A 13,391-nucleotide genomic window follows, 5' to 3' on the forward strand; every position below is an offset into this window, starting at 1 on the left:
AAAACAAATGTGTTTTGCCACTTACCAGCCTTCTAGTCAGCTTTTCAAGATATCTTTTTTGATAAGCCAAATGAAAAACTCTCATCAGAATGACAAGTCGTAGAAGTCGAAATAAAATTGTCAATCTAAATAAATTTAAGAGGCTCATTTTGCTTCAGAAACAGATTATGTCAATATGGATTAAATTGAACACATCTTCTCCCCTCCCTCCCTCCCTCGCTCTCTCTCTTTCCCTCACTCCCGTATGACCTCCCTCCCGTCACCCACATTTAGTGGGGCCCTGAGTTGAAGCCAAGGGTAGTTACATTAAAAACCTAGTTATTTCACTAACGAATAATCCTACAAAGTGCTCCATCTACATATGAAGGTACTTTCATTGTTCTTTTCCTTGTTGGGACAATAGAAGAAAAGAGGGGAGCCGAGGGGATGGGAGGAGAGAGATTACTCACATGCATTTAACTTTCCTAATCCCTAACAGTTCAAACTTTGCCTCCGCTATCTTCATTTTCACAACTACACTGCAAAAACTTATTCTGTGTTACTGTCCATGTCATCGCTTGGTTTCCTATTCCATTTGCTACTTTTTTGAGAATTATGATTGGAGTCACTCAAGTTTTGCATACATCAATACTCTTAGTTGTAGGAAACCTTCAGACAGAACATCAAAAGGAATTTGTGGCTGAAGCCCAAGTGGGAATTTAGGAGGAGGAATTTCAGAATGTAATGGAGCTAAGATTAACATAAGAAGCCAAGTCTCCGATGTCTTCCTTGGGTGCTGCATGTTCCTTGTTCAACTAAAGATACTTAGAGTCTGGAGTCTTCACCTAACTGCCACTATCTTTCTGTTTCAAAGTACATGGAAATTTACTTAATGTGTTTTGAAACACCTTATCACAGAATAGTTTAAAAGATTATACAAAATTAAAGCCATGGAAAGTGCAAAAAAAAAAGAATGAAAGAAAAGAAGAACTTTGAGAGTCATATGTTTCATACCTGGGAGCAGCGCTAATAAACATCAAATCATGAAAAAAGTAAATGATGTCAACCAGCAGAATTACCCCAGTAATGACTGCATTTAAGATGTTGAATAAATCAGAAAAATAATGCTGTTTCCTGTAATACAAAATTAAAAATGTTTATCCTCACAAAAAAGAAATAGTATTTTAAGAATACAAGTTGATTTATATTCATTAAAAATTCTATTTTAACAGATTATTTTAAATGCTAGACTAGACCAAGAGAAAATATAGCATTAATGTACTGTTTTCAAGCAGTAAATGTACATTACATGTATAAATGTGAAGAAGACATGATTGTGCCAGTTTAAGCTTAGTGACAGATATGAGCAAACCATTAAATAAAAGGTAAATGTTTCCTCTTTCATGGGATAAGAAAAGTGGGATCCTGGGCAGTACTATATAGGACAACAGAATCTGAATACATCACAGCCCTAGAGCAGCTGGGACTGTGAGACGTGTACAAGAGATTATGAGAGGGAGAGAGGCCCACTATTTTGAACTCATAGTCTGTCTTTCTTTTGTTGGTTTCAATCTGATTTTGTTTTTAATTATTATAGTCACATACAAATCTGTGCTGATGTTGTACCTTCCCCACTTTAATCCTCCTAGTGAGCTCACAAAAAAGCACCACTACCAGTCACACATAAAACAATAAATAGTACATAGTCTGGCTTTGTAACCATTCTGGAATCCGAAAGGGCTGCTGTGCCCTCCCCAGGGCAATGGCAGACTGCCATTCACCCCTGCTTTTTCCCAAACACTGACTCTTAGACACGAGCATTGGAGCTCCAGAGAAAGCTTCTGATGTGGAGATAGGCTCTTACAGGGTCTTAGTTACCTGTTAGGGGGCAACTGTCCTTAGCTCAAAGTCAAAAAGATCACAAGTCATCAGGAATGGAGATAAACTGCCTTCTGAAACATTCTGGAACAGTGAAGCTGGGGCACTTGGTCCCCGACTCCCTCAGCAATCCAGTGTCAAGGTTCAGTTCACCCATCCACCTTCTCACAAAGCCAGGAAGCAGAAAAAATCAACTGCTGTTGTACTACAAAGTTTCACTGATGGGTTGAGCATTATCTCAGATCTCCTCATCACAGCAAAAGTTTTAATTTTAAGTGATGTAGGGATTATTCATGATACATTTAATTTACTATTAACTATTACTTAGGATTCAACTTGCCAGGGGGGAATTCAACTCAAAGAACTAATTTTTGTATCTCACATACAGATTTATCTTACCAATGTACTTGCAGACACATCAGCAGCCTGATCTCTTTTTGTAAAAATCCCTTCAAAGTTTACTGCAAGCACCATCTAAAGTAAGTTTTTGAACAAAGAAGTACCAGTTGCAGCAGTACCATTATTCAAGCCCAATTTATGAAAAACTGAGTTTGAATTCTCAGTGGACGATGCCTGCAAGGAGTTATCATTTTGGTAAAAAGGGATACATTTCATTGGGTTGATCTGCAAATTATTTTGGGATACTTCTTATGACAGTACAAAATAGCTTTACGCAAAAAAAGAAAAGCTTACCCTTCCAAATATACTCGAAGAAGAACATCCATGAGAAAAAATAAAGCAATAACTAAAGAAATTGAATGATATTCCAAAAGAATATAATCTTTGACTTCAATGACAAATAGTTCCACAATGACGAGAGACAAGTCCACAAAGATCAGCAAAATTCCAAATATGCTAAAATAAATAAAGACAGTGGGGGTTAGCCCCCACGGTTAGACAACATTAAGGCAAATAATCAAATACCAAAATTATTTTGGATTAAACTGTCCAGTGATAAAAAGAATTGTGCTGCCTTAGAATCTCAAAAAGAAAAATTACTCAGTTTTCTCCCAGTAAAAGTAGTTACTAGTGAATAAAGTTTCCTGCAAAGTACACTATCATACTCTCCTATAGTAGACACATCAGACTAACTTCAAGATAGAAGAAGCAAACTAAATGAAAATTACTAACCTCTATTTAAACTCTTTAAATTTTGAGAAATTCATAGTTTCTACCATTTTCTCATAAGTTTTAATAATTAATATGAATAATTTTGAGAATTTAGTGATAAAAACAAAGTGAGCACATGACTACCATAAGCTCTTAAAAGATCACTTTGACCAGTAAGACTTTTTTTTTTAATCAGTGAGTTTTTCAACTAGAACAAGATCACATCTTCATGGGTACTTCTCGCACATTGATAGGCACAAGGAAAGAATCAAATTCTATAAATGTTTACATGATCGAACTGGTAGATGCTAAGACTTTCTCTTACATATTCTCAGCACACTGCCCTTAAATTGATTACATTGTCTGCATAATCTATGAAGCTGAACTCATTAGACTTCAGGGTATTCTTTATAATTACAACTCAAATTAAAATATAATTAAGTTAAAAGGAAGAAATTTCATTGTGCAAATTTGAATCACAGCACAAAATCTTACTCTCATGTAGAGCAGAAGCCTAGGTGAAAATGTTTCCAGAATTAAGGAGTAATTCTAGATATGTAAGGCATTTAATAAAATATTTTACATGTAATTACAAAATCTTAAAATGTATGCTTCATTATTTTTACTTTTACAGGTAGAAAAAATATACTAATGTGCCACTAGACTTAGGCAAATATCATTTCTTTGCAAGTCTTAATGTTCATCTTAAACCAAAATTTCAAGATAAATTAGATTACATTTAAAGTGATTACATAAGTAATTTAGCAACATGTTTACAATAGACATGCTTTTTATTTTTCTAGTTGGCTTTGTACTAATTCTTTTCCATTAAAAATATTCATATTAAATATCAAAGATATTTAATTATTTCCTTTTCTAGACCCTCACATACTTGAATACAACTGAAGATACAATTAAATCCACAATTTTCTTAATCTTGCTGCTGCAAAAATTAATGAAAATGAGATTAATCACCGATTTCCTCTGACACATATTATTAATTTAACAAAAAGCAAAGGTTTGTATAAATACGAATTGAAAAGGAAACTTTTCAGAAGTTATATAGCAAATTGCCTTTCACTAATAACTAAAATTTTGTTTCTGTGTAATGAGCTTTTAAAACTTTTCTATCTAGAAATACATGAATAAAACACAAAACTGGATAAAACTTCAATACTAACTTTAAAGTGAAATTAAGCTTTGAGTCATCAACTAAAGCAACATAGCATGGAGACAGAAGAGGGTGGTAGAGGAGAACTGTATTGTATTCTAGTGCTAGGTCCTTCACTAAGACACTGTGGGCTCTAGAAGCAAGTCATCAAATCAAATCTGACCTGTTTCCACTGTAACGAACTAAAGGATTTCAGAGATGGATTTAGGGAGTAGATTATTTTCTTACTCTTTAATATTCATCTCTTGAAACTAGATACCCATGGAACAGATAAACATTAGTGAGAGTTTCACTTGGTATTGCAAAGGCACTTTGGAGATGAGTGATTTTAGTAAAATATTCTTCTATGGTCATAGGTGGTATTTTCAGAGGTGGCTGGATCTTGAGTGTGTGACTGATTCACAGTGCAATGCTAGGATTAAGGGTGGATGATTAATAAGTCAGTCCATTGATTGCTTTGGCACCTACCCTAATTTCAATACTCTAGATAGACTATAAAAGAGGCAGAAAGACATTGCTAATCTCTCTTGCTTGCTTTGCTACCTTCTGTCTACCATGAACTCTTTCTTCTCTGCGATGCCTGTCTGCCATGTTACCCTGCCTTGGAGCCAGCCAATTACGGACTGAGACCCCTACAAACTGTGAGCAAATAAACCTTTGACTTTCAGTGTCTGGTATTTTGCCTCAGCAATGAGAAAAGTAGCTAAGAGATATATTTGAAAGTAAAAATATTCTAAAGAATGGATTCTTTCCATTATCAAAGGAGGGACAGCCTGAAACTGAAGAGAAAGATAGTCACCCAGGAGTAATTTCTTGCCCTGTTGAACCCTCCAATATAGGACCAAAATTGTACCCTTAGTGGATAGTTCCAAAGACAGTGGTGATAGCCTGAACCCAAGACTGGAGAAACGAAAGGATAGATAAGGAGCAGAAGCAAGGCACTGCCAAAATTAGCCACAGATGAATGCTGCTAGTGTAACCCGAGACACACGGAATCTCTGACTCCTCTCAACTTCCCTTCTTTACCAGCACCCACCACTTCTGCCAGGCTTGGAGAGATAAGAGCAGTGTTGGTGGGAGGTTTACTGACAAAAGAAGTGATGGGAGCTGCCATTCTCTTCACACAAGGCCCTTCTGATCCCACAGAGTCTGCTGGATCTCTGAGTAGCAAGAATTCGTTAGAATAAATTTGAAAGTGCCTGATAAAGTGATCATATGAAACTGTGCCTGTCAGAATTCATGGAGTCCCAAAGTAGGATTTAGCACCTCACATCTCTTGCAAATATACCCTAAATCTGTCCAAAACTACTAAGTATAGAATTTGACCCTGCTGTTTTAAAAAACTGTGCTGTGTAAATGCAGCTTCAAACGGTGTACAGAGTTAACAGAATTAACAGTTTCTTAAGATGTCTGTATCCTGGGAAAGTACTGCCAATACTTGGGAGCAACAAGCATACTCCAACATGCAGCAACGCAACACCTAGCAGACACATCATTCCTAAAAGCAAAACAACACTCAAGCCAAAAGAAATTAACCAAAATAAAGATGTAAAAATAAGGAAAAAGCCTTACAGAGAAAAAGTGGTAAATAAAAGAGACTCAGACCCACATGTAAATGAAAATGGTTAATATAGAATGAAAAATGTAGCACATGGGAATGCAAATAAGTTATCCTAAAAGCAAAGATAAAAAATAAATTCTTAATAATAAAAGAAATAAAATCAATAATGGCATGGATTTGTAGGTCTTCTCATACAATTTGGAGTTTAACGTTTGGAAGAAGACAGAAGTAAAATCAAATAATATTAAATTCCCAAGGTACAAGCTCAGATTCTGCCTGGATACTGATGAAGAAACAAAGCTCATATTTTCTAAGCATTTAGATATAAATTCTGGGCCAGGGGTTTAGCTCACTGGCTCTTTTGCCTGTCTGGCAAGCGCAAGGTTCCGAGTTCAATCCCCAGTAAAAAAGATATAAATGCTGAAGATAAGAAAGAAGTATATAAGTTTCATAAAAGAAAAAAAAGAAGGAAATAAAAATTCAATAGTAAAATGTAGAAAAATTTAAAGAAAATATGAAGAACATGTTTTAATACAGAAAACAAAGCAAAATGATAAAAATAAAATCAGACGTATGAAAAATAATAAACACACCTTATTCCATATTAAATGCTAACAATACTTTCAGATAAATTTAAAACTAAATTATGTTATACATATGAGATAAAAATTATTTGTTGTATGTTTGTTTGTTTGTTTGGTACCGGGGATCAAACTCGGATCCTTGCTCTGCAGGTTGAGGAACCACTGAGCTAGTTCCCCTGCTGAAGATAAAATTAATTTGAAATAATCATTTAAAAATAAGATTAACAAGGATATGAAATGCTAAATCTGAAAACATTAAAAGTTGTTCATATTAACATCAAAGTTGAATTCAAAGCACAAATATGAACTACGATGAAGGCATTTTATCTGATAGAATGGCAGAACTTACATAAAATACTAATTAGACCATATTTAATATGAATCCATATTCAGGGTCGGTCATGTCTTTCCCTTTTCTGGTAAAAATGCTAGGGAGGGGAGGTGTCCAGAACTCAAAGCACTAAGTGCACTGGAGAGAATGTGTAGTCTTCTGCTTTCATCTGGGTGCTCTGATTCTCTCCTATACTATCCACAACATACAAGGTCATATTCTGATACTGTAAACTCAGAATACTGTATAGCAGTAAAGCTTTAGATCTGACTCCAACGTAATGTTTAATATGATCCCAGTCTTCAGGGAAGGTTCTGCCCTTGGGGCACAGTGTTGGTAGCAATGATAAGTCTGAATGTCTTCCTACAATACCATTTTAAACATATATATATACTTTTTCAAAATACACAGGATACATTTTTCAAAAATTCAATAAATTTTGAGAGCCCAGAAGAAATGGATAGATTCCTAGATACATTTGAATTATTAAAATTGAACCAACAAGGTATAAAAACACTGAACAAACCAATAATAAGCAAGGAAACAAAAACAGCAATAAACGTACCAACTAAGAAAAACCCAGGACCTGATGGATTCACTGCCGAATTCTCCAAGAACCTCAGGGAAGATATAATACTCTATAGTTAAATTCATTAATGAAATTGAAAGGGAAGCAGTACTCCCAGATTTGGAAATTAGTATTACCCTGATTCCAAAAGCAGATAAGGACTCAACTAAAAAAGGAAAATTACAGGCCAATGTCTTTAATGTACATAGATACAAAAATCTTCAATAAGATTCTGGCAAACAGAATGCAACAAATCATCAAAAACACCATGTGGGGAATCATATGTTCCCTGCATGTTTGTTGAATCATCCCAGGGAATGCAGGGATACTCAACAAACACATATCAATAAATGTAATATACCACCTAAAGAGAAGCGAGGACAAAAATCACATGATTATCTCCGTAGATGCAGAAAAAGCCTTTCACAAAATCCAACACTCATTCATGATAAAAGCCCTAAAGAAAATATGTAAAGGGTCTTATCTCAATCTGATAAAAGGCATTTATGACAATTACTATCAACATCATATGAAATGTTCTTTCCCTCTAAGAACAAGAAAAGGATGCTCACTATCACTACTCCTGTTCAATATAGTACTCAAACCATCAGCTACAGAAATCAGGCAAGAGAAAAAATAAAAGGAATATATATAGAAAGGGAAGAAGTCAAATTATCATTATTTGCAGGTGGTATGATTCTAGAACTAATAACCAAATTCAGTATCACAGCAGGATATAAAACACATGAAAATCAATAGCATTCCTGTCAACCAGTAATGAACCTACCAAGAAAGAAATTATGAAAATAATATAATTCACAATAGCATCAAGAAAAATTAAACACTTAGGAAATAACTTATTCAAGGAAGTGAAAGACCTCTGTAATGAAAACTGCAGTACTCTGAAAAAGGAGATTGAAAAATATATCAGAAAATGGAGATCATCTCTGTTCCTGGATAGGCAGAAGCAATATTATCAAAATGGCCATACTTCCAAAAATAATATATACATTTAATACAATACCAATCAAAATGCCAATAGCATTCCTCATAAATCTAGAGAAAACTATCATAAAATTCACATGAATCAACCCTGGGCAACAAAAGCAAAGCAGCAGGCATCACAATCCCATATTTCAAGCTGTAGCTTTGTGAAATATGTTTGAATAAGCTAAAGTATAAAGACGTTTAGTGACTCACTGAATGTCAAGTGAATATGAGAAACAAAACACAAGAATTAAGGTTGTCTCTCTCTCTCCAAATCCATTTCTAACCCAATGTTTTCCCCAGGAATACTGCAGGTGCCTCCTATAGCTCTGCAGTGAGCTTTGTACTTTAAAAATACTTTATTTTCTTTGGAGTTGGGTAAATAGAAGGAAATGCTTGCAATTGCTCAGTCTACCCAAATTTTCTGTAACCCTGGATAACCCATGACAGAAATGTCAGCTAATTGGCAGGCATACTTTAATAAAATGGTAGCATGAACTCTTCATTAATGCCACATGATTAAATGAAAGTTAAAGGTAATTGGAAGAATTGTTTTCATTTACTAGTTGCCTATTTGTTTTCCATGTAGCTTTTGACTAGATGCCAAAAATTTCAATGGTGACTGATTAATTTCTGGCAGTAGACAATTCTCTCCAACACTGATAAAACTTTGGAAGAGTGAACCTACAGAAAAATCTTGTGAATAGCTCTCCAGTTCTGCAGTTCAGGCACAAGTGATTTTAAGAATTTATTGTGATTTTACATGTAAAATTCAATCGGGTCATGCAATAGATAGTACTCCTGGTAAGATTACTCTGAAACAAAAGTCATAAAATTCCAATGAGTGTGAAGGGGTCTTTAATCAGCAAAACATATTTCCTTTTGCTATCATTCCTGTTTGTTCAGAGACAAAATCTACAAACTGGGAATCAAAAGATCTCTAGGAAAAGTAAGAAAGGACCACTACTGAGGAATGAGCAGCATCTTACACTTCTCTGTGGAGATACTTTGTAATAAAATTTCTATTTAAGGATATTATCAATTTGCAAACTGAAGAAACATTTATTTTTGAGCTGGAAATTTTTTCAAACAGTACTTGCATATAAATTCAATTTAGAACTATTGTGTACCTCCCTCCTATACATTTTTATGCCATTCCATAGTTTTCCTTTTGTCTCCGTCTTTTGGGAAGCACTCTTTACCCAAAGCTAAGTTCTGTCGTTGTTTTCCTCCATCCCATTAAACTTCAAATTAACTTACTCAACGGCTTTTCAAAATCATCATCACCACCAAGCCTCAAGAGTTGTTCTAATACACTGTGACTATCAAAAACTCAAAAATACATCCTTAGAGCTTTGCTATATGGAATATTGATGTAAAAATTATTTGCACAACATGATTTCCTTGATTATAAAAGATACAGCATTTTAGCAAGAATTTCAGAATCATTATCCCTTAATATTTCCAAGATTACATTTTTCAAAAATTTTCTTCTCAGAAAGGGGCTAAAAGTGTAGGGAAAGTGGGAAGGGTAGGGGAAAGCTAAAAAGGGAAAGAAAAATATGAGAAAATGAAGAAATGGAAATGAAGTGTTTGTAAAAGGGGATGGAGGAGGGGTGAAGGGAGGGCAGGGACAAGGGGAAAAAATGAGAACCAAGACCTGTCATGTAGAGGTACAAGATCCCAACAATGAATGTAACTGTACTGTATCCCTAAAATGTACCAATAAATTCAATGAGGAAAAGAAATATTTCTTCTCTGTTGGCCTCTGTCTCTGTCTCTGTCTCTCGTCTTTGTTTCTGCCTCTTTATATTCTGGCATATGTATTTTTTCATATAGCATATGTGTATGTAAACATAGTGCACATATATCAGCATTGCAAGATGAGATATATCAAAGGTTTACCAAAGAAGTCAAAGATTACTCATATTATTTTACTCAAATGAATGTTAAATACTCATATGAGAGCCAAGTAACTTCTGAGAGTTACTTTTTTTTGGTTGAAATATGTATACTTGCTTTACAATTTATAAACTGGTCAAACTCTAAAAACATATATCAATTAGTTATGTGGAAGCTGCTATATCATTTTCATATATAATTAAGCTTCATATGATGTAGAGATAATCTTGGGCTTCACAGAACTCCCTGATCAGTCAAGATTAAAATGCAGTTATTTATTACTGCATCTAACCAGCACAGGTACTAGCACAGTGGATTAAATTTACTCTATTTCAAAAATCAACTGGAGTTTGTAGGTACTCAAAAATCTAGTTCTTTCTGATTTCCTGATTCTTAAGTCCCTTGACTACCCCATGCTTTTCATCATGGATGGTATTATGTGTGTCTCCTCTTTAGATAGGGTTCAAATAACTGCAGATCTGAGACAAGGACTCCATTAAAGGTAATAGTGGATTTGGATCTCAAGTGGATGCCGAGCTGCGGAGGGTGAGGAGATGAGGGTTTATTGACTGTATTCTCTTCTCTGCTCAGGACTGGTCTTGTCTCCACCCTCTGCTACCTCCTCCTTGTTGCAAATAGAATTTTCTTCTCTTTTACCCATTATGCAGACATCCTCACACTTTCCCAAGGTTTTTGGTTGTTCTAACCAAGGCTGGCCAACAGATTAGAAGTAAGAAGCATTCTTTTTAGGACCTCTTCCTGTAGAAAGTACCCATAAGTACTAGAGCAAGGAGACTAGAAAGTGTAGAAGACATTCTGTATGGTCACTGATGCTCCTGAGAGTGAACTTGTCAGATCTCATTCTCTTTCTTTTCTGAGTACATGCTTTGTCACATGTGGCTCTGGATATATTTACGTTTACATATGTATGTATGTGTGTGTGCATATGTGTGTGTTCATTTAGATCTCACATTTCAATGATGGCTTCTTCCTGAGTTTCTGTTGTCAATTCAGATGAGGCAGTGCTAAAGGGTAAAAAAAAAAAATTATATACATATAGTTAGACACCACATGATTTTCTAGACTTGATTTTTGGTTCAGATTAGCTGTAAGTGTTCTTCAACTTGTAAATGTGTTGACCTTTGAAAAATCTATTTAAAAAGTTAAAAGTTTAGAAGTCAAAAGTCAATGACAAGCGGCCAGGGATTTAGCTCAGTGGTGCGTCTGCCTGCCTCACAAGCGGAAGGTCCTGAGTTTGATCCCAGGTACCAAAAAAAAAAAAAAAGTTAATGACAGTTTTCAAGTACAGTTTTTTACTACTGAACCTAAACCAAATAAATAACAATTTATTAATGTATGTATTAAAATAATACATTTTAATCAAAAGTATTTCCAAGTTAAACATTTTATATCTATTTTTACTCACACATAAAATTGTACATCTTAATGGGATTCACTGTGATATTTCCAATGTATACATAGAAGCATGTATTGATAACATCCACCTAGTCTTCTTCCTGCTCTATTCTGCTCTTACACAGGGTTAAGGAGATGGAAGCAGGAGATGGGGCCTCTATTCAGAGTGATAATGGGTGCGGGTGCGGGAGACTATCCTCATATAGCACCAGTGCTCTGGAGGGGAGGCACAGTCCTAGGATCTATTGATTTTATTCTTCTCTGGGGAAAGCTGCTCTGCTCCCTGCCCACTGCTAACTCTTCCCGGTCCCAAATAGGATTCGGACCTCACTTGGCCAACTCTAATAGAGTCTCACACATAGAAACTAAAGTTGATAAACATCAGCAATAAGAAGACACTTTATGACTTGTTCTCCCTTTTTCTATTTCAATTCCAAAGACAAAAAAATATTCCATGGAGAAGCTTGCCATGGTAGGAGTTTAGAAAGAACACTAGAGAAATTTTATTCCCATGGTTGTTCTTGAGAGTGAATATCTGATCTAAATCTCATTGTAGATTGTATGTATACACGCATGTGTATTTTATGCATACATATGTACCCATTTATATCTTACATTTCACCGGTGAGTCTACCACTGGATACTGATTTCAACTCATGCAGGACAGTTCTAAAGGATGAAAATGGAACATAGTAAGGTACCATGTGACTGACCTAACAGTTTGCTTCAAGTTAACTAAAATTACGATTTATTAAGTGATTGACATTTAAGTCACAAGCAATTGGTTATTTGAAAACTTGTATCCCTTTTCATAGAAATGAATGCTTGTGTGTTTTAATGAAGATATCTAGACTGAAAAGGCTTAATGATCTGTCACTTAAGTTTAGCTCTTTACTGTAACTTTAACCACAATGGGAAAGAATTTTGTTTAATTTATTTCATATACAGCTGCAGTTTCTAGGAATAAATATCTTTTACTTCATCTAAATTTCTGATTCTCAAGTCTCCTCTTGACTTGGTTCCTTATTTTCACCATCACAGATGTCTTCTCTTTCCTTACCTAGGGTCACGAAACAGCAGATCTGAGGCAGTGTTCCATATAAGGAGATGAAAGAAGTGAATTTTGTTACCTGCCTCCGTTGGTAGTGAGGACAAGAGGGACACTTCCAGGGACATTAGCTCTGTGCTTTTCACTCATGCCTCAACTGCTACTTCCTTCCTGGTCCAGATCAGTTTCTGTCCTCCCTTACTCCATTCTGGTAGAGTGTCACATGTAGTAACTAACTAAGGGTGACAAACACTAGTGGTAAAAAGAGGGCATGTATGGCTTATTCGTTTTGTCACCTCTGTCCAAAAGGCAGAGATGTTATATATCGAAGCTTGCCCTGAAAAGACATTAGAAGTTGAAAGGAACATTGTATTCTCATAAATACTCCGACAGTGAACATCCAAATTATCAGTCTCTCTCTCTCTATGTGTGTGTATTCATGTATGTGCATGTGTGTGCATATATGTGTATGTGTGTATATTTATATATACATATATATATCTTACATTGTATTGATGAATTGACTCAAGGATCTTGTCTTAGATGTAGATGGGAGGGTGCTAAAGAATTTTAAAAGTACTTTCTGACTTACTATTTTACTTAAAATTGCAAGTTACAATTACCCTTCAACTTATAAGTTACAATTCAACTTATAAAGTGGATGACCTTTGAAATCTCTTGTGTAAATCTTTTATCTGGAACACATATACCATTTTTCCTGGAGATGCTACATACCGTTGTAACAAATATTTTAGTTATATCAAAAATGTAATGACACAGTTTAAGTACAGTTGTTTAATAATAAACCTGAATCAACATGTAGCAACTTTTGTGGTATAATTCAACTTCAGTCTGC

General features: G+C 35.0%; 1 protein-coding gene across 4 annotated transcripts in view; it reads right to left on the reverse strand.

Annotated features, from left to right (window-relative positions):
* LOC104870857 (phosphatidylinositol 3,4,5-trisphosphate 3-phosphatase TPTE2-like) overlaps positions 1 to 13,391 on the reverse strand; it is a 115,175-nt gene that overhangs the window by 70,378 nt on the left and 31,406 nt on the right. For 3 of the 4 annotated variants that reach the window (XM_010636636.2, XM_033760022.1, XM_033760021.1), the window contains 5 exons: positions 12,103 to 12,156; positions 11,043 to 11,096; positions 2,551 to 2,712; positions 994 to 1,113; positions 26 to 125 (listed from right to left, as the gene is read on the reverse strand). In XM_010636636.2, the coding sequence (XP_010634938.2) occupies positions 26 to 125; positions 994 to 1,113; positions 2,551 to 2,712; positions 11,043 to 11,096; positions 12,103 to 12,156 (490 nt within the window). The remainder of the gene's footprint in view (positions 1 to 25; positions 126 to 993; positions 1,114 to 2,550; positions 2,713 to 11,042; positions 11,097 to 12,102; positions 12,157 to 13,391) is intronic. The other variant, XM_033760023.1, reaches the window with a different exon arrangement.

This window comes from Fukomys damarensis, unplaced genomic scaffold (assembly GCF_012274545.1).
Source record: "Fukomys damarensis isolate Sample0158 unplaced genomic scaffold, DMR_v1.0_HiC HiC_scaffold_38, whole genome shotgun sequence".
Taxonomy (NCBI): Eukaryota; Metazoa; Chordata; class Mammalia; order Rodentia; family Bathyergidae; genus Fukomys; species Fukomys damarensis.